The sequence below is a fragment of the Ictidomys tridecemlineatus genome, chromosome X (genome assembly GCF_052094955.1).
Source record: "Ictidomys tridecemlineatus isolate mIctTri1 chromosome X, mIctTri1.hap1, whole genome shotgun sequence".
Lineage (NCBI taxonomy): Eukaryota > Metazoa > Chordata > Mammalia > Rodentia > Sciuridae > Ictidomys > Ictidomys tridecemlineatus.
This window is the reverse complement of record NC_135493.1, coordinates 121,038,203-121,065,603: the sequence shown is the minus strand read 5'-3', so window position 1 is coordinate 121,065,603 and position 27,401 is coordinate 121,038,203. Positions and strand designations below refer to the sequence as shown.

The 27,401-nt window shown below is 41.5% G+C and overlaps 1 protein-coding gene across 3 annotated transcripts in view; it reads left to right on the top strand.

The window, feature by feature from the left end:
* Clcn4 (chloride voltage-gated channel 4) overlaps positions 1-22,139 on the top strand; it is a 72,225-nt gene extending 50,086 nt beyond the window's left edge. For all 3 annotated transcript variants that reach the window (XM_040285897.2, XM_078035133.1, XM_013356956.4), the window contains 4 exons: positions 828-1,014; positions 1,923-2,321; positions 9,605-9,821; positions 18,575-22,139. In XM_040285897.2, coding sequence (XP_040141831.1) covers positions 828-1,014; positions 1,923-2,321; positions 9,605-9,821; positions 18,575-18,665 — 894 coding nt within the window. In that variant the 3' untranslated portion in view covers positions 18,666-22,139. The remainder of the gene's footprint in view (positions 1-827; positions 1,015-1,922; positions 2,322-9,604; positions 9,822-18,574) is intronic.
* The last annotated feature ends 5,262 nt before the right edge of the window (positions 22,140-27,401 follow it).

Here is a 27,401-nt window from a genome sequence, read left to right as displayed (position 1 = left end):
TCAGATTGATGATCACCTGGGGCAGGCAGAAATGTGCCCAGGATCAGCAGTTGTCTGGGATCCCCAAGAATGTGGGGAGTCAGGCATGTTCTGTAGCACGTGTATGGTCACTAGGTAAACCAACATGTATTTTCATTCAACTAAGTAGGTAGCATTCTGCTACCAACATCATTTTGGTTACATAGTCTGTTTCTTTGCTGCCTCTACCCTGGCTGGAAAAATATCAGAATGCCTCTTGGAAAATGTACTTCATTAGGAAAAGGGTACTTTCCCTCATCTGTCTCTGACGAGTGTCCAGCAATCATCCTTTAAAGAGGGCAGTGAGCCCTTGAAAAGCCTTTTGGAAGACCCAGGCAGCTGCAACGATGCATTCAGCTTCTCTATTTTACCTGGAAGCAATTGCAGACCCTTCTATTCCATTTTCATGCTGTGACTTGACATTTAATTTTCAAAGCCAATCTGAATGACACAGCAAGAGGAGCAAGAAAGTGGTGAGAGTCTCAGGTGACAGATGCTCACTTTGAATGTTATTTGCAGTGAGGCTTATCATTCTTTAATCCACAGCAGGCAAACTGGCCAGCTTTTGAAGGAGAGGAAATGAAAGTGTCAGATTGCATTCTCTCCAAGTTGCAGTAGACTCACTTACTAAGCAGGTCAAATTGCTTGTCCCACCTCTTCCCAGCTGACTTGTTTTGAAGAGTTGCACCTCCTTTGAAGGCTAAAGCCAAAAGAGTGCTTGTTGAAGGGGGATTTCATTTCCTGGGGGTTAGGAGGCAGGAACTCGGCCTCCTTTCCTTAGTCTGCTTTTCTCTGTGTGCTCCCTCCAGATCCCCTCAGGCCTCTTTATCCCGAGCATGGCTGTGGGAGCCATGGCAGGCAGGATGGTGGGAATTGGTGTGGAGCAGCTGGCCTACCATCACCATGATTGGATAATCTTCAGGAACTGGTGCAGACCTGGGGCAGACTGTGTCACTCCAGGACTTTATGCAATGGTGGGAGCTGCTGCCTGCCTAGGTATGTCTACAAGTAGGGAGGGAGGGAGTGGCATGCTGCTCTGACTTAGAGGACGAGCATGAAGGAAGACAGGGACTTGGTCATTGGGATTACTCAGGATAGGCTAGGTTATGCTGCAGTAACAAGTAAGCTACATCTCAGTGGCTTAACATTTAGTGTTATGTATCTTGCTCACAGCATTTATACACACACACACACATATAGATAACAAATATATTATATATACATGTATGTGTGTTCATAAGAGTCTTATCTACCCAGTCATTCAGAGGTCCAGGCTGATGGAGCTTCAATTCTTTTAAAGCTGTACTAGCTAGATCAACGATTCTCAGCCAGTAATTCTGATGTCTTGGGACACCTGGCAATGCCTAGAGACATTTTTGGTTATCACAAATGGGGGTGCCACTCAAATATAGTGAATAAAGGCCAAAGATACTGCTAAACTTGCTTTAGTGCATGGGACAATCCTAATAACAAGGAATGTCCTTAGTATTGAAGTCAAAAAACACTGGTTTAAGTTTATTGGATTAGTTGTTGGTTTGGATTGTCTCTTTAAATACCAAGGGATACAAAGTTGGGTCTGTCCCTAGTTTGATAACCCTAAGAATTTCTACAGTTTTCCAGATTATGGGTGCTTGCTCAATTGGAAGCCTGTATAGCCCATGTAGGATCCACTCACCAAAAAACCAAGTATGTGCCCCTAGTCAGGTTACTTCCAGTTCCCTGATGCCAGGCCAAATTAGAATAAATATGAGGAGAACTGGAGTCTTATTTCTCTTAAGGAAAACTTGGAGACTTGGATTGAGCTGCATTTGGGGGTTGTGAGCCTGTCAGTTTTCACAAATTGTGCCCTAATAAGGGCTTTGGATTGAGCCCAAGAATTGCACTCCTCTCCTCTTCCATTGCAGGTGGAGTTACCAGGATGACAGTGTCACTGGTGGTCATCATGTTTGAATTAACTGGTGGTCTGGAGTACATCGTGCCCTTGATGGCAGCAGCTGTGACCAGCAAGTGGGTGGCTGATGCCTTTGGGAAAGAAGGCATCTATGAGGCCCACATCCACCTGAATGGGTACCCATTTCTTGACGTGAAGGATGAGTTCACCCACCGCACCCTGGCCACTGACGTGATGCGGCCCCGGCGGGGAGAGCCACCACTGTCGGTGCTCACCCAGGACAGCATGACCGTGGAGGATGTGGAGACTCTGATTAAGGAGACAGACTACAATGGCTTCCCAGTGGTGGTCTCCAGAGACTCTGAGCGTCTCATTGGGTTCGCCCAGAGGAGGGAGCTGATCCTGGCCATAAGTGAGTAAGGAGAGGGAAGATCACTTTTTACTGAGATGATTGGATGGCAGCGTGTGTACCCCTAGAAGTATTAAAGGAGTTTGAGTGAGTGTTCTTTAAGCCAGGGGCTGTGAAGCTTCAGTGCAGATCTGTCACCTGGGATCTGGTTAAAATGCAGATTCTGATTGAGCAGGCCTGGGTGGGGCCTGAGACTCTGCATTCCTCCAGAGCTCCCCAAGTCACACTGTGAGGAGCAAAGGTTTAAGCCCACACCCTGAATAGACATACTTGGTTGGAAATTGACTTCCATGTGTGCAGGCTAACAGGTAGGCTGTGGAACTGGGGTAGGAGAGAAAGGGATGATTCATTGCAGGCAGCCATCAGAGCCCCATTACTACTAGGAGGCAAGCTATTTGCCACTGCATTTTAAAGAAGTTATTAGATAAAGTTGAGCAGGAAGTGATAATGTGAGATCCTGGAGTTGCCCAGGCCAAGCTGATCTCAAAGATGGGCTTTCAGGCAGGCTACCCAGCTGACTTAGGTGCAGAGTACTCTGCCTCTGATACCTGGCTGGCCCCTGCTCAAGTCTTTGCTACAGTGTATAACATATGTCCCACTCCACCAGTTAGAAGTCCATGTGGTTTAACTAGTAATATCATTAGAAATCAATTCTGTGTAATCATTTTCTCCTCATGTTTGAACTGATATTAGCTGCCCTAACAGGTAGGCTGTGGAACTGGGGTAGGAGAGAAAGGGATGATTCATGGCCAGGTGGAGTGTCCAAAGACAGGCACCTCAGAGAACCAATCTGTGGGCCTCAAGTAGCCTAAGGATAGCTGCAGTAGAGAAGGTGGGAGGATTCCAAAGACAGAGGGAACTGAAGGCCAGAGACTTGGGAGAGAATTGTAGGGAGCCCAAGGCAAGTAGGGGTAGTGAGCCTTGGAGGGGTGGAGTCCTGCCAACCTCAAGATGCAGCAGGGGGAGGGATCAGCGTAGTGCGTCTCCTGTCTCCTGCTTAAGGTGAGCACCATGCCCTCACACTCAGCATCCTTGCTCCATGATCTGCACAGCTTCCCTATATCCCATGATAGACTGGGGCCCATGGCATGGCTCATGTTACTCTCCCTTACACCTTCCAGAGTGTTCCTTATAGTACATCAATGGGACTTTCTTTCCCCAATTGCCCCACTGAGAACACATCTTCACCAGACAATTGCTTCCCCTCAACCCGCCCTTTGTTCCTGTTTCTAAGGCACTTCCCTTCAATTTCTAAAACCTCTTCCCTATGTTAAATAGCTTTAAAGTATCTTCCTCAAAGGCTTTATAAAAATTAGTTTAGATAAGCTATACCCTCTAATTTTAGTGTGCCGCTCAAGCATGTTTAGCTCCCCCAAACCAAAGATTGATTTTACATTTTAGACACCATAGCAAGTTTGTGCTCGAATGCTCAGTGATGCTTCTCTTTATTATAGGTCCTGTCACAGAACAGGTAGTGCCTTTAGGGGTAAATATTGCCTTACAAATAGTGAATTTTTTAAAGTTGTTTAAGTAGGGCTGGGTTTGTTTTAAAATAATGTAATCAGCAGCCTTTAAAAATTTATTCAGTCCCTAAAATCTTTTAAGCAAAGGTTGAAATTTAGAAACTAAAGCAATAAATGTCACAGAATCCATTACCTATTGTGTAGCCCCAGGCACACCTGCTAAGAGACAGCTTACTAATTTTGCTGAAATCCATTACTGTAATCAAGTGGGAAGCAGTAATTGGCATCAACCAGTTAGAGAAGAAATTGAAGCTTTGCAAGCGAGCACTCTCTCACAAGCTATGTTTGGAATGTCTGAAGAGGCACCATGCGGTGTAAATAATACCTCTATGCTTTCAATCAGTCCCATAATAGTGTAGAAGCTGTTATTTACACGGTTTGTGGAAAGATGAGGGGTGTTTTGCTCTGAGGAATCAGAGAAGCTGTTTTCCTGATCTGTGGAAATAGAAGAGTCACTGTATTTTCATGGAGAAATTCATGAGACCTATATTTTGAGGAATTATGTACTCTTTTATGAATATAGAAATATGACATTAGCACTCAGTTAAAAACTATTCCATGTCAATTTCTTTTTAGGGGAATTGGGGGCAAAGATTATGGCAGGATAGATCCAAGATAATTATGATAAGGAAAGAATGCTAAATGAGGAAAATAAGGATTTTACTAACTTGTCATATTTTAAGTTGTAGCAGTTGCTCATGTGGAGGTGAAAATCTTTTGCCAGTTTTTAGTCCATCTGTGGAATGCCAAGGTGCAGCCATTGTCTTTGTTAGTGAGTGATAGTTAGCATCACCTGGGCAAGGTGGCTGTCTTTGGCATCACAAATTACTAACAGGCAGGACTGTAGGTGACCCTTGTTCAAATTCCTGGTAAATGGGCCTTTACCTTACCTTACTCTTTGCAGATATGAGGCTCTTTCTGTCTTGAATTTTGCAATTAAGCCAGTAAGGGTTCAGAGAGGCCTCAATGGGAAGCCACAATGATGATTAAAGGGATGGAAAGCTGGAGTTATGGGGAAGAGTTGAGGGACCTCTCAATTTTTTCGTCTGGTGGATGACTTAATAATGATTCTCTAGCATATGGAAGATGCTTACTTGCAGAAAGGGATCTCCATCCAGGACTGAACCAGAAGATAAGTGTCAGATCTGTCTGATGAGCTATTTAGGGTTAAAGAGGTTTTTGCCTGGGAGGGCTGTTAATTATTCTAATGGGTCATAGAGAAAAGTGGTGTCAACTACTCTCTGCAGAGGATGTTAAAATATAATGCAGAGGGACTTTTTCATGCCTTAGTAGATAATAACTTGTCAAATATTCTACTTTTTCTTCTCTGTAGCCTTTATATTTTTTATATCATCTTTGTACTAACCAGCATAGTGGTTGCTTCCAGCTTTCTATTGTAGCCTTTCTCATTAATTGCATCTGTCTTATGGAAGCATTTATTTTATTTTATTTATTCTAATTTGTTATACATGACAGAAGAATGCAGTTTAATTCATACTACACAAATAGAGCACAATTTTCAAGTCTCTGGTTGTACATAAAGTAGAGTCACACCATTTGTGTTTTAATGTATGTACTTAGGGTAATGATGTCTGTATTATTCCACCATCATTCCTACCCCCAGGCCCCCTCCCTTCCCCTCCCTCCCCTTTTCCCTATCTAAAGTTCATCTATTCCTCCCATGCTGCCTCCTAATCCCCACTATGAATCAGCATCCTTATATCAGAGAAGACATTCAGCATTTGATTTTTTGGGATTGGCTTACTTCACTTAGCATTATATTCTCCAACTCCATCTACCTGCAAATGCCATGATTTTATTCTCTTTTAATGCTGAGTAATATTCTATTGTGTATATATACTGCATTTTCTTTATCCACTCATCTACTGAAGGGCATCTAGGTTGGTTCCACAATTTAGCTATTGGGAATTATGCTGCTATAAACATTGATGTGGCTGTGTCCCTGCAGTATGTTGTTTTTAAGTCCTTTGGGTATAAACCAAGGAGTGGGATAGCTGGGTTAAATGGTGGTTTCATTCCAAGTTTTCCAAGGAATCTCCATACTGCTTTCCTTTTTGGCTACCCCAATTTGCTGTCCCACCAGCAATGTGTGAGTGTGCTTTTTTCCCCACATTCTCACCAACACTTATTGTTGTTTGTATTCTTAATAGCTGCCATTCTGACTGGGGTGAGATGAAATCTTAGAGTGGTTTTGATTCCCATTTTTCTAATTGCTAGAGGTGTTGAACATTTTTTTATATATTTGTTGATTAATAGTATGCCATCTTCTGAGAAGTGTCTGTTCAGTTCCTTGGCCCATTTATTAATTGGGTTATTTGTTTTTTTGGTGTTAAGATTTTTGATTCTTTATATATACTAGAGATTAGTGCTCTATCTGATGTGAATGTGGTAAAAATTTGCTCCTTATGGAAGCATTTTTAATGAATGGAATGATAGAGCATTTCCTCCCTAAAAACATATGTACTCTAGAGGTCCTCAGCCTTAACACTACTGACATTTCGAGCTGGATCTTTCTCTATGGTGGGGACTGTCCTGTTTATTATAGGATGTTGAGCAGCATCCTGATCTCAACCCATTAGATACCAGTAGTTTCCCAACTGTGACAACCAAAAATGTCTCCAGATATTTTCAAAAGTCCCTTGAGGGTAGGGGTAGAGTTGCTCCCAGTTGAGAACCATTGCTCTAAAGCCACTTAATAACTTCCAGTATGTGTGAAGATTGTTTCCAATTTTCAAAAATTTCTTGACCTACAACTACTTTCTTTGCCTCTGGTGTTACTGCTACTAGAAAATGGAATGGGAAGTTGAATAACCTTAGTGGGAGCTCATTAAATGTATATCATTTTTCGGGAAATGTGGCCACTGAGGCTAGTTCTAGCACAATATATTATAAGCCTTTCAACTAAAATCATTTAAAAAATAATTGATCTACTTGAACTTTAAAATATTTTAAAATAATGTATTACATTTTTAATGTAAAAGTAATACACACTCATAGACTATTAGAAACATTTTTAAAAGATACTATGTTAGTTTTTGTTACTGTGACAATACCTGACATAAACATTAGGGGAGAAAAGGTTTATTGTGGTTCATGGTTTCAGAAGTTTCAGTCTATGGTCCGTTAGCCATTTCTTTGGACTTGAAGTGAGACAGAATATCATGGTGGAAGAAAGCTTTCAGCTCATGGCAACCAGGAAGGAGTAGGGGTGGGCAAGGGCCAGGGACAAGATATAGTCCCAAGGGCATGCCTCCAGTAACCAACTTCCTCCAACTAGGCCCCACCTCTCAATCATTTCTGAATTATTAATTCATCAAATGGATTAATCCACCAATAAATTTGGAGCCCTCATGTTCTAATCATTTCATAAAAGTCTCACCTATGGGCATGAAGTTTTTAAGTCCCTGGGCCTTTTGGGGGACATTCTAGATTCAAACCCTAATTGGCTCCAACATTCTCACCTCTCTAGAGGCCATGGTTCATATTCAGTACATTCTTCCTTGTCTTTCAGGTCTTTTAAAAATGTGTATTTTGTGTTATATTTTTAAAAATTCTTTCCCAACTTGGGCTCCCCAAAATTTCTGGGGTCTGTGAGTCTGTTTTCTCATGGCACTGGCTTATCCTCTGGGTGAGGAGTTGGTTTATTTTTTCATGTAGGAGATATATATTGAGCATTCATGGCTTTTGTAAGTGTTTGGTGACTGATGAATATTTCTGGTGCAAATTAGGAGTTGACTCCAATAGAGAGTTGCATAGAGCTTTCTTGCTGGTTTTTCTTCCATTCATCAGCTTTTATTTTGTATGTAGCACCTCCACCTCCAACATTTGAAGCCTTAATATAAGTCTTTATAATACAGTTCCAAAGAAACCTAGCAAAGCCCTTCTGCAAAGAGTAGCAGTTGTCACTTAAAGTAGCCAGCTTAGATCTCCAACTCTGACCCTAGCTGATGCCTGTGATCTTTGCTTGGTAGTAAATAGCTCATGGGCTTTCTTTTCTAATGAATGTTCCATAAAATAGGCTCTGTTCTCCATGATATAAGAACCAGATACACTGATATTTAGGAGACTGACTCATTCATGCATGCATGCATGTGACAAATATTTGTTTATGTCTCCCATGTGCTAGGCATTGTTCAGGCAGTGGGAGTTCACTGGTGTGTAAGAGTTCACTGAGTGGAGTGGCTGCTAGAATCAGGGTTTCTGGCCCAATCCATAGATTCAGAAGAAATATAACTGTGTTGTCTATTTTAGCAACTGGATATATGTCTTGCTAAGTTGTATTTGGTTTTATAAGGGGTTGAGCAAATCCATGTGATCAGTTCTTGATTGGGGTTTGTGGCTTGATTCAATCCTTTTGTTCAGTCTGATCATTGAAATAGATAGAAATCCTGTTATGTGGAACTTTAAGAGAATCAACTGGTCTATGGAAAGAAGCATATAAATATGTGTTGGCTGTTGCCTCCCTGCCCTGGTGTGGAGGATAGAACCCTCTTGATTTAGGAGAGCATGCAGAGTGTGTCAGGCAGGATCTGCATTTGAAAACATGTGCGTCAGTGTCGTCTGGTATTTGTGGTTGAATCATATCCCACTTGATGTAACTAGATTTAACCTGACCCATATAATGTGCAGGCATTTGCCCAGCAGGCTCTCTATTCCTCTTTTCAACAGAGACCCTTTTTCAGACTCAGCCTGACCCCAAATGCTGCCAGCTTTCCATTAGAGTGCTCTATTGCACTAAATGGCCTTAGAGGAGGTAGTTCGAATTTTATTTTTGAAAGAACAATATAGGTGAATAGTAGTCTTTGACAAGGCAAGAAATGTATTATAGAAACCAGGATTCATTTTAAAGCAGGCCCTGCTGTACATTTTTCCTAACCTTTTCCCACGAACCAAAAGAAAGATTAAAATTCCAACAGAAGGAAAATCGCCTTGGAGAAATATCTTGAGACCGATGGATTTGTTTCATGTGTGACTTAAAATAGCCTGGGTTTCTAGCACTGCATTAAGCTGTATTTCTAATGAGTTCCTGTTACCCTACTTTTCTTCAGCTTCACATGGCTTTGCCTACAGACAGAAATAGACTAATTGCTACCATAACAGTTTTACTATCTTTCTTTGAGAAATCTACAAAATGGCCCATTTTTAAGAGAGGAGACCCAAGGAGTGGGGGGGATGCAGCTTTTCTGGGGTTGTTTCTTTGGTCCCAAGGGTCATATTTGGGATTGAGCTGCATTTCTGGGCTGTGAGCCTGGGCTGGTCTTATTGGTTCTTGTTCCTCTTAGGATTCATAATGCCATTTAGGCCAGTTGTAAGTTAGTTTGTAAAAAACGGTGTTTTAAGGTCACTGGGCAGCTAAATGTGGTTTCTTGTCATGACAAACTTTAGTCCATGATGAGGTGAAGGAGTGTTTGGAAAGCAAGAATGAAGGGTTCTGGGCTGTTTGGGGTGCTCTGGAGTGCAGGAGAAAGCAGTGAATATCCCCAAAGGAACCATGTTGGTCAGGCCCATCTTGTAAGGCATCGACAATGAATGGTCTGGTCACAGCAGGGGGGCCTCACACAGCATTAGCTTAGAGAAATGCCAATTTCACAGATGTTTGGCTGAATCCCCTCATTAAAAATGTGTCATTTGCCCTTGAACCCCTTTTCTGTGGGATTCTGGGATGCTGTGTGGGGGATGGTAGGAGGGTAGTTAAGAGAAGAATTTACATGTGGCTTATCGTTCCTACTTACCCCATTCTAGAGAATGCCAGGCAGAGGCAGGAGGGCATCGTGAGCAATTCCATCATGTACTTCACGGAGGAGCCCCCTGAGCTGCCAGCCAACAGCCCACACCCCCTGAAGCTGCGTCGCATCCTGAACCTCAGCCCTTTCACGGTTACAGATCATACACCCATGGAGACAGTGGTGGACATTTTCCGGAAACTGGGGCTCCGGCAGTGCCTGGTGACTCGGAGTGGGTGAGTAGGTGGACCAGTATAAACAGAACATGTACTGTGGCCAGACTTGGGAGAAAAAGATGACTAAGACCTGGTCTCTACCTTTAAGGAACTCAACCATCCACTGGGACAGACCTGTCCTTGACAGGAGATGCCAATAAGCTGTGATGAATGTATGGAGAAGTAAATGTAGAGGGAGCTTTGGAACTTAGAGCAAGGTGGCCAGTGCAGCCTAGAAAGGTAGAGGAAACTTCAATGTTAGACTACTCTCTGGGCCCAGCCTGAAGGTTGAGTCAAAAGGGGAGGAGCCAGAGGAGAAGGACTTAGTGTTGCTTTTCTATTGCCATATGACATTTGGGTTATGGAAGAAGGTACAACTAGTTCTGCTGTAATGTAACATATGTTCCTCAAAACCACAGAGCTATCCAAAATACAGCAGTGAAAACCATAGGACTTATGGGGAAAATGAAAAATGGAATTAGATACATGATATTCAAAAATTTCATTAGTGATATATATATATTTTTAAAATGAGCTAGGCATGGTGGCACATGCCTGTAATCTCAGTGACTCAGGAGGCTGAGTCAGGAGGATCCTGAGTTCAAACCCAGCCTTGGTAACTTAGTGAGGCCCTAAGCAACTCAGCAAGACTCTGTCTCTAATAAAATACAAAAAAGGAAAAAAATATATAAAAGGGCTGGGGATGTAACTCCGTGGTTAAGTGCCCATGGGTTCAATCCCTGGTACCAAAAACAAAACAAACCCCCCCAAAAAACTGAGATAAGAACACAATAAAAATGGTAGTTTTACAATATTTTGCACATGTTAAATGGTTAGGAAATATTTGAATATGACAATATGTCACTTAACCTTGAAAAAGACCTGAACTTGACTGTGGAACAGACATCTGAAGGACTACATCTTGTGATTTGGAATAGGGACAGTTATCACAGCTAGATGGATGGCTTCTCACATCCACGTGAACTGAAACAGTGTGTTCAAGGGGTGTGCATATGTGCACTTTGTGTCCTCCAATGCTGCTGGGTTCAGCTGGGTGCAGCTGTCTGTGCTCTCCTGGTTTCTCATGGATGAAATCACACACGAGCAAATGCAAAATCCATGTTGTACTCAGGTCATTCCCAGTGTGAAACAATTTCATCTTTGCCAAACAAATGGTATTGGAGAATGAGATATTAGATAGCCTCTTGGCATTGTTTCTGCTATCATGCTCTATAGTGTGTGTGTGTGTGTGTGTGTGTGTGTGTGTGCGTGTGTGTGTGTGTGTGTATGCGCACGTGCATGTGCATGTGCTACTGGGGATTGAATCCAGGGGTGCTTTACCACAAAACTACATCCCCAGCTCTTTTTATTTTGAGGCAGGGTCTCACTAAGTTGCCTAAGCTGGCCTTGAACTTGAGATTCTCTTGCCTCAGCCTCCCAAGTTACAAAGATTATAGGTGTGCACCATTGTACCCAGCCATGCAATTACTTTTGTTTTGTATTATTACAAACCAGTAAAGTATCAATAAAAAAGGTCAAAGCGCTATAACAGTGCTGGAGGTACAGTTCTCCAAGGGCCATTCTTTTGTCTCAACATGTACCCCAAGTTCCACAGTTTCAGAAGCTTGGGTAGAGAAAGAGACTGGCTTGGTCTGCATGTCCTGGAACCTAAGTTATCAGTCTATTTCATTCCTTCTAAGCTGGGTGTTGGCAATGAGGGAATGGGTTTTGGTGATGATGGTTTAGGCCTTTATAGAACCAAGAGGCTTAACTATCTAAAGTAGTTTACATTTCTGAAGGCAGTACATTCTAGTTTAACTTAGTAGTTCTCAACAGAGGTGGTTTTGTCCCCTAGAGATGTGGGACAATGACTAGGGGCAATGTCAGATATCACAACTAGAGGGAGAGGTGCTATTGTCATCTGGTGGGTAAGGGACAAGGATGCTGCTAAACATCTGGAATGCCAAGGCAGCCATCATCATCATCATCATCATCATCATCATCATCATCAACAACAACAACACAATGTGGGCCAAAAGTTCACTTGATATTGTGGTTGAGTGATCCTGATCCTGGACTGGATGTTATGGCTAAGCAAATAAGCAATCGTATCCATTCAGCTTTTTGCCTGCTGTGTTAGTAACAGGGATATAGGCTCTACAAGAGATGAAATGTGCACAATCACCCAGAGAACTCCTAGCTGGCAGGAAGTATGTCCTTAGCTCTAACTGCAGCCAGAAGGGCATCTTGTACATGGGAGGTGCAATTAATAGGGAACAAACAAATTGGTCCTTGTATTTGAAGCTAGAGGTAATTTCTTCCAGAGAATGTTAAAGGAGCTTTGTAATTTCTCAAAGTTGAGCCTGCCTAAGAATGGCCTGGCAGATTAAACCTGCAGGTTAAACCCAGTTTGCTGGGGTCCACTGCAGAGCTGCTGATCCCTTAGGTCTCAGGTAAGACCTGAGAATGTGCATTTCTAACAAACTCTCAGATAAGGCTGCTGGTCTAAGGACCCCAGTTTGGGGAACTGCTGAAGTTGATTTCTGCATTTAGATTTCCAGCTCTTGGCATAAATACCACTGTGATCACCCTTGCCATCTCAAGTGTATAGCAGTTTCTTCTTTCCTTTAAAATAATAATCCAATGTCAGTTTTCATTGGAATTTCCAGTGTGGGCAGGAAATTCTGCCTTAACACCCACTCTCACCTCACAGAGCCCCATGAGGCTTTCCTGAGAAGATCTGGGTGCCGAAGTTGGCTCCGAATGTTCTGTGAGAAAGCAAAATCATTCTCTCTGGCTCTACATATTTTAAACAAACACAGATGCTGCTACGTTAGTGCTGGCAAGGGATCCTTGTTTGCGGGGCCTTTCATCTTCATCTCCTCGGGCTTTCAGCCAGAGTGGGCCCATCTCAAGCCAGCTCGCGTTTTTGATGCGTTCCCTCACCATGTGCCTTCCCTGCTCAAGATGGCTGGGAGCCTGAGCCTATTCCTTGATCTGGATCATCTTCAGGATTTCTCAGGGCCTGGGGCCTAAAGTAACCAAGAAACCAGACCAGAATCTAGAGGAGTTTTGTCCCCAAAATGCAAGAGTCTAGGAAGCCTCCAGTGACCAAGAGCAAATTTTGGTAAGATTTGCCCTGTGAAGGTTCTAGAAAGGAAAAGCAACTAGAGGAGATGGTGGCAGATTTCCCCCAAACCCTACTAGGTGGTACATTGGGTCTGGTTAGGTTAGATTTCTCAGAAGAGCCTAGCTGCTCAAATCTGAATTATGTTCTTGGTCATTATCTAGCCATTTTTATGATTCACTGAATTCACTTGATCTGCCACCCAAAGGGGCTGAAAGTTCAATCCCTTGATTTAAATCAAAGAGAACATTTCAAGCCACTAATGAAGTCTACAGGATTTGATGTTGCCTCTTTTTGGGTTGATGTTTAGCTTTCTTCTATTGTAATAATTACTCTTGTAGGCCCCTGGCACAGTTTATGCCCACACCCAAGTCAGCACCTGAATTAATAGTTTCACAATGTTATTTTACCTAACATAACTTTCAGACAGAGGAAGTGAAAAGGTTTTTTGGAATTGTAAATGCTTGGTTTTTGGTTTTTGATGTGAAGTCTCTGTGTTACCTGGTTGGGCCTGAACTTCTGGACTCAAGCAATTCTCCTACTTCAGCCTCCTGAGTAGCCAGGAGAACAGGCCTCTTCCACAGCATCTGGCTATACCTCATCTTTTGATACTGTCTCCAGAATAAAGACAAGGAAATGAAACCCAGGCTTTATAGATACGGGAGGGGGATGTGTGGAAGCATGTTGTATTTTTAGTAGAGTTCTTATCTTTGCAAATATGACACTAGTAGTCATATTTTTTTTGAAGAGACATTGGTGTAATCAACATTTTACTGAGCATCTATTTTGGCTGAGGGCTGGGGAGGATCAGAAAGTGTTTTTAAAAGAAGTCAAGGAGCCTGTTATCTGCTAAGGAACATGGACACAATTCAATGTAATTGATGCTACCCAAAGCAGGTGTTCCTGAGGAGAGTGTCCTAAAGCAGGCTTTCCAGTAGAAAATAGATGGCAGAAGCTGAATGAGTGGTTTAAATTGAGGGTCTGTCCATTAGTCCATCACTGCAGAGCCCCCTCCCACTGCCTAACAACCCCTGTGAATGCTCTGTGTGTGAGCTGATCTGTTTGTATCTGCTGTGATTTCACTCCTGATCACATCTTGCTTAGCAGCATATTATAAGTATAAGCTGCTGGCCTTATAACTGTCACTTTTTTTTTAAATTTTGAAAGAACTATCAAAATCCCAACCCTTGTGAATGTGAATGCTCGCATTTTTACACTTCCATTTACTGTTCTCTTGCCCTTCATTTTTATGCATTCTGCAAGAGGTCAGTGAATTCTTTGACCTTCCCTGTGTTTCTGTCATCATGCGCATCTGAAGGGTCATTGTATAGCCCCTGCGGTCCTGCCTTTATTTATACCGATTTATTTATTTTACAGCATATTGAGATAATTCACATACCATACAATTCACCTATGTAAAATGTTTAAGTCAGTAGTTTTAGTAGAAAATGAATTACTACCATCAACTTTAGACTATTTCTATTACACTATAAAGAAACTCTATACCCCTTAGCTGTCACCTCCTGTACCCCAGCCCTAGGCAACAACTAACCTACTCTCTGTTTCTGTGGATTGTTCCCTATTGGATCTTGTGTGTAAATGCTGTCATATCCTATGTGGTCTTGTGGCTGGCCTCTTTTACTCAGCAGAGTATTTTCACTGTTCATCCATGTTGAAGCCTGTAACAGTCCTTCATTCTGATTATGGCTGAATATCATTTGTTGTATGGATAGACCACATTTTGTTTATTCATTCTATTGATAGACATTTGGATTATTTCTACTTCTTGGCTGTTATAAATAATACTGTTATGAATAAGACTTGTGTGCAAGTTTTTGTGTGAACATATATTTTCATTTTTCTCAGAGGAATTGCAGTCATGTGGTAAGTCTATGTTTAACTTTGTTTCCTTCCTTCCTTCTTTCCTTCCTTCCTTCAGAGATATAATTCATATACTATATAATTTGCCATCTTAGAGTATATAATTCAAGGGTTTTTGATACATTCTCAAAGTTGTGTTAACAATTGCTTTGTTGTAAATCCAGAACATTTTCATCACTCCCTAAACTCTTTTCTCATTAGCAGTTACTTCCTATTCCACCCTTCCCCGAGCCACTGCCAACCACTAATCTACTTTCTGCCTCCATGGATTTGTCTATTCTGGATACTCATTATATATGTGGCATTACATGATATGTCACCTTTTGTGATTGATCCTTTTATTTAGCATAGCTTTTTCAAGGTTCACCCAAGTTGTAGCATGTGTCAATACTTTTTATGGTTAAATAGTACTCCAACGTATGGATGTTTATCAATTCATTAGGAGATGGACATTTAGGTTCTCTTTACTTTTTGAATGAGAATATGAGACCCTAAGAAGTAAAACACTTAAGATCAAAGGAAATTGGGTACAGAGCCAGTCCTATCTGGGGATCTACCAAGGACCTTTGGTGGAGGACCCTGCCAGTCAAACCAGAACCCAGAGGACATCAATGTTCTCTATACAACAGCAGAGGGGAAGTAGACTGGGGGCAATTTGAAGATACCCAGCATCATCTGTGAAGATGCAGAATCCTGAACTATTGGAGAGCATCCTATAGAACCAGATTAGGACTCATTTGGCTACTGTCACATAGGAGTCCTTACTAGGGACTCTCATTTGTCTTTAAATAAGGCCCCTTCCCAGTATTAGAGTCACCTTTCCTTGCCATCACTGCTCCATTAAAATTAATTATTTTCATGAGAACAAGAACAGAATGTATCTGTCCCCAAGAATAAACCTCCTTTATTTACCTGGACCTCCAAGCCTTTGCCATGACTTGGGCCTGGAGGCCTGGGCAACTCTTCTCAGCAGCCATATGTGGCTGCCAAGGCAAAAGGGAAGCTCTGATGAGATAGAGGCTCACTAAAGCTTCCATAGAAGCCAGGTGAATTGACAAAGTATTGGATAATAGTGCCCTTGAGAAAATGTTTAGCTCTCGTTGAATGAATGCAGTGGGCCCTTATTATGGCAGTTGACCCCTAAGTAACTAAGACAAATCAGGATGGAAAAAGGGGGGTTTTAGAACCACCAGCTGGATCCAGCATTATTCCAGTGCATGAAGACCAGATCCCTTATTGGGTCCTGATACCCTCAGATGGGTTTTCCTGGAAGAACCCAGCATCTCACTACAGAGAATGATAATGTTCATTTCTTTTGGGGTCATCTTATTCAGGATTATACCAACATTTGGGGGGAAAAACTAGGTCTATTTAAATCAGCTTTATGCATCTTACATGGTTTAGAATTTCTCATGGTCTAGAAAGAGAAATATTCCAAAGATGCTGTGGCAGCTGAATGCAGAGGCAGCTGAACAGCTGTTATGGGCTGAATTGTGTCCCCCACTTCTAAATTCCTATGTCGAAGCTGTAAGCCCCAGCATGATTGTATTGGGACACAAGTTCTTTAAGGAGGTAATTAAAGTTAAATGAAGCCATTGGGGCAGGACCCTAATCCAGTAGGACTGGTGTCCTTGTAAGGAGAGGAAGAGACACAAGGAGTCTACGTGCACAAAGAGGCCATGTGAAGACACAGAAGATGACTATGTTCATATCTAAGCCAAAGAGAGAGAGAAACCGGCCCTGATGGCACCTTGATCTGACACTTTGAAAAAATAAATTCTTTTGTTTAAGCCATCTCATCTGTGATATTTTGTTACAGCAGCCCAGGCTGACCAACACAGAAATGCAGTTTGGCAGATTTGGTGGAACAGCATCTTGTTTTATGGGACATCTTCAATTTTACTGCATTATGATACATTTTAGAGATGTATTTAAAATAATGCATTATGACCATAAAGTCAAGAAGCTCTAAAGAGCTTGAGTGAAAATCTACAATTCCTGGCTCTATCCACCTTCACCACCCCTCCACTTGTTTTAGGTGACCCATGGTGTTTAGCATGCTTTTAAAGACCCCTCTTGCTATTTCCTCTGTCCTAAAGATGTTCCTGTGGGATGAATGGGGAAGGGCCAGTGTTTCTTGTCTTCCCTAATGTGACAGATGGAAAAACTCATCCAAGAAATAAATCCCATTTTCAAGATTGTTTAAGGTTCAATGTGGTCAAACAAGTCCAAATTCTAGCCTGTTTCTCTCCAGGTGTAACTGATTTGAACACCCCTTTGAATCATTTTATCTCTTCTTCATAGCACTTTCTATAAGTGAAAGGTGACTCTGGCTAACTGGACCTTAATTAAAGAAATTGTGTTAGATTATACTTGTGTTTTCTGATTCTCTTTTGATACGTCATCATTTTACAAAGACATAGAATAGAAACCTGTCATTTTAATAGCTATACAGTATTCCAAGGTGAGACTGCCATGGCTTTCTTCCTCATTATTCTATCCCTTTGGGGTGTATATGTGTGATAGAGACACAGTGAGCAGTAATTTGCAAACTTATTTGGCAATGGAAATTTTTCTCCAAAGAAGTTGTGCACATTCTCTTCTGATAAACCTTTTACTGTATCCATGGTGCATAATTTATTCCTTCAGGTTGTCCTTTAAATTTTTAATAAAATAACAAAACAAAGGTTGTTGTGAATGGTCATACAAATGGGCACTGCCTGATATAGGGAGTACTGTTTACATTGTGGTGTGTGTGAGAGTGCTCCCCGGGATTGTGTGATGTACAGTTGAGGTGACCCTAGTCAAGGGATCCTGGTAAGTGCCATTCTTTTGATCAGTTGAAAGCAATGGAATTTGGAAGGGGAGGCAATTTCCATACAGAGTCAGAGATGAATGTTATTCTTTACCCTTCTAGTAAAAGAAAAATTAAAAATATAATATATATATATAATATAATATAATATATTTATCTCATTCCTAACATTTCTTTTAGTTAAAATGTTTTACACTTGGAATTTCTATGGTGTGGTCAGCTTTCAACAATGGCTTTCATGAGCACTTTTAAAATTGATTATATTATTGAAATTTAAGAGAGAGTATTAGTCATTGTAGTTTTATTGTAATAACAAACAAGCTTGCAATCTCAGTGGTGTAATGCAGTAAAGGTTATTTTTCTCACAAGTCACATCTTACCATATTTCAGTGCATAATCATTGTAGATTTTATGCAAACATATTTTGCAAAAAAAGTCAGGGGTGACCTTTAAGAAAAAACTGTGCCAGTATTACTTAAAAATCATTTATTACTAAACTTCCTTTGGTGCAATATTAGGATGCCCAGAATACTCGTGAATATGTGTTAATGTGATGGCAGTGATTATGCACTGCAATATGGTAAGCAATTTGCAGGTGTAGGCTCAACCACATAGTCACTCATGGCCCCAGGTCTTTGAATCTGGTGGCTCTTAAGTCAGACCTCTGTTTTCCAGAGTCTTTTCACTGGCTCCTTTGCCTCTGACTACCAGATGAGAAGGAATGAGGAGAAATGTGTAGGAGACCTGGGAGTGGCATCTGTCACCTTCACCCATGGACCATGGATCAGACAGAGCTCACTCCATTGGCCCTACCCAACCACAAGGGAGGCTGGTAGGCTGGTAAACTTTACCTATCCCTGTCCCTCAGTAAAAATGGCACTGGGGATTAGGGACAGGGATGAGTCCATATTGTAATGCTGACCTCTTTTTTTAATTTTCTTTCCATTCCAGGAGACTTCTTGGCATCATCACAAAAAAGGATGTTCTGAGACACATGGCCCAGATGGCAAACCAGGACCCTGAATCTATCATGTTTAATTAGCAACAAGAGAACAATTTTGAGAACACACTGATAATATCATTTTAAAAGAAATAAACAAATGATATGTTACTATCCCCAATGAAAGATCTTGCACTAGGGCTAGCAGAAGCAAAAGCTTTGCTTGAAAGGAGGGGAAGAAGGATGAAACTTTTTTTAAAAAACAACAAAACAAAACAAAAAAAGCAAAACCATCAATGAATAGACATTTTATAGCTTTGAGCCCCTTATGAGTTTTGAGCTGTGTTTCTCCATGGGTGTGTTAACTGCTGTGGGGGCAAGTGGGTAGCATAAGAACCACGTGCTTCATATGAGGAGACGGAACACAAATGCCAAATGGAGAAGCTCTGACCCCACTGCTCAAGGCTGATGTTTGTAACTTCAGAACACATGTGAAGCTTTGAGTCCAAAAGACAAAGGGGTATTGGCATGTCAACATTCTTATTTATTATGATTCCTGATAATTTGCTGCTATGTTACTAAAATCATACTAAAGACATTTGCACTTACTTCATTGGAGGAGAAAAAGAAATGAAGGTTGAACAGTGAAAGCTGCAAGTGTGCTCCAGTGGGGTCTCCTCATGACTGGTTTCTTGCTCCTCTTCTCAGCCTGTTATTTTGCTTATTTATCAGTTTCTGAACCAACATCAGGGGAGCCACAATGAGTGTGAAGAAACCATTTCTCTCCACAATACTGGCACTTTGGGTCTGAATGATGAACTGTGGGAGCATGTAGTGCTCTGTTTAGTTTCCCCTTGTGCAAGCGGACACATCCTTATTTTGAGGGAACACACACTTGATTGTTGATTTGCATCCCCATTGCATTTGCTTCATTTATTTATTGCTGTTGCCTGTGCTTTCTTAAATATTGATCAGTCTAGCACTTTCCATGTGTCATGGCCTGTATGCTCCCAGCTTGTGATAAGTGTGTTTTAATTCCCAACTAGCATATGCAAGAGTCAAAATGGGCTACTGAGTATTACTACTTATTTTTCCTCTCAGGTCTTTTTGGATATAGCTGTGAAGAGGGTGAAGCACACGAGTTCTCAGTGGGAACTCTACCAAATGGATTGCAAGAGAACTACTAAATTGACTCTAAATCTGTTCCATTCTCTTCTCTGTGGGATGCAAAGTGTCCAGTTTTAATGTCTAAGCATGCACTTTCATACTAGCAATCATAGCACAGAAGGAGAGAGTTAAATTTTATATAGCCAATTTAAACATTGGGCATCTTTGTATTAGAATTTAATGACATATTTATTCTTTTAGCCAGGATGTCTGTCTTTTCTGTGAGAATGAATTAAGCTATGTTTTAGGTCCCCACTGTATGATCTGTGTAAAATTTATCCCACTTGTCCCCTTACTTTTACCTTTGTTCTTCCCTTTTCACTGAATCTTTCTCATCCTTTTCAATCTCATGTCATTGGATCTTGATGTATGAAGTATGTGTGATCTTGACTGCAAATAACAGTGAAGGACTGAATAAGAAACCTGGGAGATACACACCCCAGGATTGTTTGCATCATTTCACCAAGGATCAAACTCCGTTGGTAGTTTCCACTACCTTATCCTCTCTCCTTTGGTTTATTGCCTCATAGTTGCAAGATGGTTGCTGAACCACCAGGTATTATGTCTGTTTTCTAAGTGGGAAGAGGGAAGAAGAGGCAAGTAACAAGGTGCAATGTCTACATCCAGAAAGCAAAGCTTTCTGTAACTTGGCTCCCCCTAGTGCATGAGAGTCTGGGAAGGAAAATTTTAGCTAGGCACATTACTCTGTGAATGAAATTTAGAGTCTCTCTCTTTTGTTGTTTATTTTATTTTATTTTATTTTTTTGCTGTGTGAGGGGTGGAACCCAGGGCCTCATGCATGCTAAGCAAGTGCTCTACCTGAGCCACATTCCCAACCCTAGAGTCTTTTAATGAGGAAGGGGGATTAGGTTTTGGAAGGGGATTGTCTCTGCCACAGTTTCCTCATATCCCTATCATTGCCCTTCAATGTCTTTTTTACTCTCTCATTCTTGACAAACTCTTGCAAACATTCTTCGAACCTTCTTGCTTCCTACTCCTTTTCTTAGATTTGACCTAGAATTCCTAATCAGAATCCATCATTTCTTAGCCCCAGTAAGAATTTTTATTTTGGATAAAAACCTAGCTACAAGTGGGTTTCTATGAAACGTTTTATTGTTATAAGAAAATACATCTTCTGTGGATTAAAATTTTCAAGTCACATCATGCTGACAACTATGGAAAATTTGTTTCTGCAATTAATGCCCCCTCTCTAAAATAACGTCTAATAGCCACTTCAGTGTGGAAATATCCAGTTAATAGCAGAGAATTTAGACTGTGGTCTTAGAATGAAATGCATTGTCTCATCCACAGCATGTAAATATTAAGAACAGATCTTAATCTTGGTTACTGGGATTTCCATGGAACATTTGCAAGTGAAGCTGGCTTCTCCTGGACTTCAAATCCTGAATTCTTAAAGATTGCTTCATGTAGTCCCCTTTTATTCTCTTGTGGTATCACTCAGAGACAACCTGTAATAGGAAAGAGGATTAGTCACAGCCCAGCCCTATATAATCCAGAAGGCCCTTGTAGCTGAAACAGGTAGCTTCAAAAAGAACATGAATCAGTGGAAAGAGAGCCAAAGGTCAGTGAGACCACAGAATTGCCTTCCAACCCAGCTGAGGCTGTGGAGGGATTGAGGGCATGGTTTAGATTGGGCCAAGGTTATCAAGAGGAAACTTGAGAGTTGTTTCCTTCTCCTGGTGCTTAGCACAGAGATGTTGGTGACCCATGGAAACTATTGGAAGAGTTATTGACTGAAATAACCAAGGCTTCTTTTCCTTTACAAGTTGACCCTCCAATCTGTTGTGGGGTTCAGACTCCTCAACAGAAAGTCAGGGTCAGACAGGCAGGTTAAGATCAAGGGTGGGAAGTGTAGTGGGGTTGATAACAGCAAATGACCTTTCTCCCAGGGAGCCCACCTCAGCCATGTGGTCCATTTGCCCACTGGCCAAGGTTTCACACAAGCTCTGTGGGGACCATACTGCCCTGCTCTTTGTCACTTTTTCTTAGAAAAGTACCCAGCTATGGACTCTGAGGGTATTCACGGTATCCCAATGCAGAACTTCAATCTACTTTCTCTAGTTATCTGATGTAGAGAACTGAGACATGAAGTTGAAATGTACATCTTTTAGAATAGTATATTTTTTTTCTTTTCCAAAACCAAAGGCTTTGGGCATTTGCCGAACTTTCTGGATCAGTTTTTATTGTAAAAATCATAAACACATGTTAGAAAAGGAGTTCTCTAATGAGACATATCACCTACTTCTTGCTCTCCCTTCTGATTACTAAGGGAATGGGTTGTAGGACACCAAAATAAAGGGAATCCCGAAAATGATATGTGAATTTTTTTCGAAGTGTTTTTCAGTGCATCTCTTGGGAATGCTGATGTTCCTGTGGCTTTTAGGAAAAGGTAAATGTGCTAGAAGTAAAGCATCCAATATTAAGTGCTTGCTGTTACATAGACATGCAGTCTCAAGGTTCTCTATTCAGTAATTCCTAAAGGCCTTGTAAAAAAGAAGACTTGTAAATATACATTTTGAGCCCTAATAAGTCACAGACACCAAAAATTTTAGGCCAGTTTGTTTTACTTAGGTGAGAACTGATTACTTTAAATTATTAACATGTGCAAATTCTGCTTGGAATTCATCATCAGGTGCTGGGCTGGAAAAGACGAGAAACTCAAGGAAGAGAACTATTGAATTTCCATGTAACTGTAATATTATGCTTTCATTTTAATTTTGTGTGGGCAGTGTATTATCAAACTGGGCTTTTAACCTTTGAAATGATTTGCACAAAGAGGGAGCCTGTATATCTGACCTAGGAAACATTAACCAGATCCCATTTTCACTGGTGCAGAAATAACTATTTATTTGCCGTCCTTAGGTGTTCTGGGAATGAGCCTATGTGTGACTTTTATGAGATATATTCACATTTGGTGTCGGAACAACCACATGGCAACATGTTGGCTCTTTTTTATTGTACCACTCTGCATAAATGTTGGCACCTTATTACAAATTAAATGTTTGAACTCTATTTTTAAAAAATAAAACAAGCACAGAGTCCTCAAAAAATGTTGTAAATGAAGAAATACTGATTTCATAGCATGTTTCTGCCCAATGGATCCTCTTGAAACCAGGTCCTGCTGACCAAGCGTCCAGCAGAGTTAAAGACACATCCTTAAGATTGTCAACAGATTGTGACATCAATTTGGTTGGCTTTACAATCCCTTGCTCTTGGCTGCATGGGCAAAGAGCAAGTAAAAATTCAAACTGGCTCCAGGCACAGAGACGGGTGCCTGTAATCCCAACTGTTTGGGAGGTGGAAGCAAGAATATTATAAGTTCAAGGCCAGCCTGGGCAATTTTGTAAAACCTAGTCTCAAAACAACAACAACAAAATAACTCAGACTGTGGGCTTTAAATTTCTAAGGGTGGAATAGGACCACTGTCCTTAGATCATCTTTGTGTCTTCTCTTTGTTGGAGGCTGGGGAGTACAACTGAGTCTAACATTCATTCATTCTTTCACCCTTGAAACAGAACTTTTTTTATTGATTACCTTGAGGATTACAAGGATTTGAATTATGTCCTTCCCCACCAGTTTTTTATTTAGAAAACTTTAAGGAAGATTAGAAAAAGAAAAAAAAAAAGAAAGAAAAAAGGAAGACTACATACCCTTGACTTTGCCTTGCAGTTACAGAAGTCTCCTGTGATAATAGAGGGAACAAGCTGTGGGGACAGCTGGGTGAAGGATAGCCTCAGCAGAAGGGACAGCACTTGTGAATAAACTGAGATGCAAATGGGCCTATCCTTCTGGGCCCTACTAGGGATGAATGGCTACAAGATATGTGGGGGGCTCTGGAAGGGAATGGGTGGATTTTAATTTGGTTTTGTTTTCCTTTGGGAGGAGGGTAGACACAAGCAGATACCTTAGGATCTTGAAGAGCCACATGAAGATATGGACTCACAAGCCTTTCTGGCAGTTGGACAGTAAGTCTGGAAGCCAGAAGTCTGGTAAGGAGGCTGTTGCAGAAGATGAGCAATAGGGAGATTGCTCCAGAGAAGTTCTTGAATTCTGCACATATTTCTAAGGAAGAACCAACAGATTTGCTGGTGGATTGGAGGTAAAGTGGTACAGCCAAATTGACATTTACTGAGATGGGCTAGGTGAAGTAAGGAGCTCCATCTTGGACATGCTGCATGAGGGATATCCAACAGACATCTGTCCCCAGAGTTCAGGGGGATCAATAGTGTTGGAAGGAGAAACCAAACCATTGACATATCGATTGCATTAAAAGCCATGCCTAGAAACTTCTTAGGTCTAATGATATCCTAACAGCAAACAAAACCAACATTCGAATGGAATTTCAATATTGAGTTTTCAGGGAATCTCACCAACCTTAGATGACAACAATGTTGCATTTGAGTTACAGCTCTGTTGAGTTTTGATTGTTTGACATTGTCAAGGCATTGAACCTCTCTGAGCCTGGGATTCCCCATTTCTGTGGAGTGGGCTACTGCTCTTGACCCCAGCATGGCTGTAAGAATTAAACTAGATAATCACTGTAAAGTACTTGGCATGGAATATGACCATGCAAATGGTAGCTATTATCATTTTCTCCCACTATGAAGCCCTCTCATTACCTTTAATTAGAAATTAAGTTTGTGTTGTTAAAGGACATATAAAAATTTAGTTTAATTATAAGAGCCCCAAAATAAACAGATTGGGTTTGCTAATGCCTCTCTTAACTCCTGCAGTCATTTTTCCAAAACACAAACAAAAAAAATGAATAAAACACACACATACACACACACACACACACACACACACACACACACACACACACACACCCCTCAGATCTCAAGGGTTGTGAAAAAAATTTGCCAACTCCAAATTAATGGGAAGTTATGGGAACAATTTGGAGGAAAATTCCATTTTTTCTGTAGCTTCATATTGTCTTGGAGAGAAGAAAAGAATAAACAAGTATGAACACTGCACTAGTCATTGATTAATTTAAAATTTGGAGCAAGAGTTCATGAAACACAAGAATGTGTATAACTTGCTTGTTTTTAGACAGCGTAAAACCCAATACTCACCCACTACACTTTCAGACAAATAACAGCAACAAAATCTCTCCAGCATGGTGTTCATGTGGAAATGAGTCTGTTAGTAAAGCTCATGGAAAAACAGCCTTTTGTGGGGGTTGTGTATTTCCCTTTAACATGATATAGCTATATCCCAAAGGGGGATGATGATCAAATAGGATTTGTCCCCAAAGTGACAACCCATCAGTCTTAATTCTTGGGGGCTTAGCTAAAGCTAACCAGAATGGCCTTGCAAATAAGTCTGGGGCATGTGTGGGCTTCCTGGGCTTTCATGGGTTGATGCAGGACCAGGAACTTCCATCTCTGCCCGGGGCTGTGTGTGCGGGATGTGCAAGGCGCCTGGTGTGCTGTGATTACAGCTCTTCCTCAGTTCATTGGTAGTTAATTGGCTAGAAAGAAGCTACCATATGTGAAAGCAGATAGGGAGCATCTATTTTTGGCAGTTCTTCAACATCGCATTTCATTAAAGAAATGGTTTTTTCTTTCCGAATGAGCAATAAGCAAAGAGCACCTTGTGGGGATTTCCAAACCCCTTTAGTCAGGGTTTGGCTCACAGAACGAAGGGAGCAATTTATATGTGATTCCAACGTTTGTTATGGAACACATATTTCAAAGATTAAACAGCCATCCTCAATCCAAACAGATTCTGTCAGAGAAATTGAAAACACATCCATAAATTCTCGGCCCACAGGCTGCCTGACAGGTTGGGTCCAGAGGATGCTTGCTGTAGAATATTCCTTCCTTCTACCAAGCTCCATGTTCATTTCACACACTCACACTCTCAGGGTTTCCACCTGTTTCCAGCCAATACAAACTGAAGCGGAAATTGGAGCTAGCTCCCTTTTGATGAACAGGTTTCCTTTTCTGCCATTTCTCAAACTTCAGCCTGTTCCCCAAAAGACATTTCCAGGAATGGCTGCTGGGTGGTTTATATGATGAACAAGGAACTTTGTCCAGGGAGTTGCCAAGCCCAAGTTACTGCCTGGGGCAGGAGTCTCACTGGGTATTAGAGAGCTGGGGGAAAGGGCAGAGCTGCATGCATTGGAGATGCTCCACTGCTCGTGGCTCCTGCAGGATACTACTGTTTGTGCTGGATGCTTTCAGGTGCCAGAGGACTAATGGGTTGTGTGGTTCACTAATTGGTGACAGGTGTGTGAGAGTCCAGGCAGTCTCTTTTTCAGTTTCCAGCTGAATGCCCTTGGAGAAGTTAATTTACTTTAGTGAACTGCAACCTGTCATCTGTAGGGCAGGGATGTAGGACCTTTCCTTACACTCCATCACCAGAAAGTGACTAGAGCCCACCCTGAGCTGCAGTACTGCAGAGGATGCACCAATCTGAAATGCAGAACCCCAGCCCCACCCAGATCTGTAGGGGCTGAATTTACATCTTAACCACCACAGGTGATTTGTGTGCTGAGTGAAGTCTGAGAAGAGCTGCATTAAGTGACAGGGGTCCGAATGAGATCACCCTCTAAGTTCATGCCCAGCTCTAAGATACAATGTTCTCCAAGGTTCTCTCACTTCCAAAGGAAGAGGGAATGATGGCTGTAGTCATCAGGTCAAGGAGCTTGTCCTAAGAAACAAGGTGGAGAGAAACTTGGCAGAAGATCTTGACATCTCATGTCTCAGCTCCCAAACTTTCCCTGCCACAACTGCCTCTCTTGGAGATTCTCAACCTTAGCACCAGCGACATAAGGGGTCAGGTGAGTCTTCATGGTGGCGATTGTATGAACTGTAGGACATTGAGCAATTTTCCTGGCCTCTATCCAGTAGATGCCAGTAGCTGTTCCCCGAGTTGTGACAACTCAAAAATGTCTCCAGACATCACCAAGTGTTCAGGTGGAGTGATTACAAATTCCCCTTTCCTTGTTCTAATTGCACAGAAGGAACATTGTGGTTTACAAAGTGTGGGGAAAGGGACCTCTCTTTTTGCTGTTTGGTAGGGTTTTTTTTTTTTTTTTGTAAAACTAGCTGAAAATCCCTATTGTCAAGCAAATACTGAGAACCACCTGCCTGTCTTGGTGCATCTGCGTGGCTGTGGAGGAAAGCGTCCCCTCAGCTTTTAAGCAGAGAGCAGTACTCTAAGAAAAGCAGGTTCTTTTGCTTCTTTTTGAGAATCCAATGGTGAACCCAAGAAGAATTTCTCTGGGTCTAAGTCTCATGCCAATTAAGAATTTTGATACAATTAACTTCATTTTCTCAGGTCTGGGTAATCACCCCGTCTTCCCTCTTCAGTTACCCCACTCCCCCCATACATGTAAGCAGGGAGAGAAATCACTCTTGTCATTAGAAAGAACACCAGCTGATAGCCAGGCACAGTGGTGCATGCCTTTAATCCCAGACTTGGGAGGCTGAGACAGGAGGTTTGCAAATTCAAGGCCAGCCTCAGCAACTTAGCAAGACCCTGTCTCAAAATGAGCAATAAAAAGGGCTGGGGATGTAACTCAGTGGTAAAGCAGTCCTAAGTTAAATCCCAAATCCCAAACCAAACCAAACCAAAAAAAAAAAAAAACCCAAACAAAAGAACAGCTGCTTCCTTGAGTCAACTTTGAAAAATTTTGTCTTTATT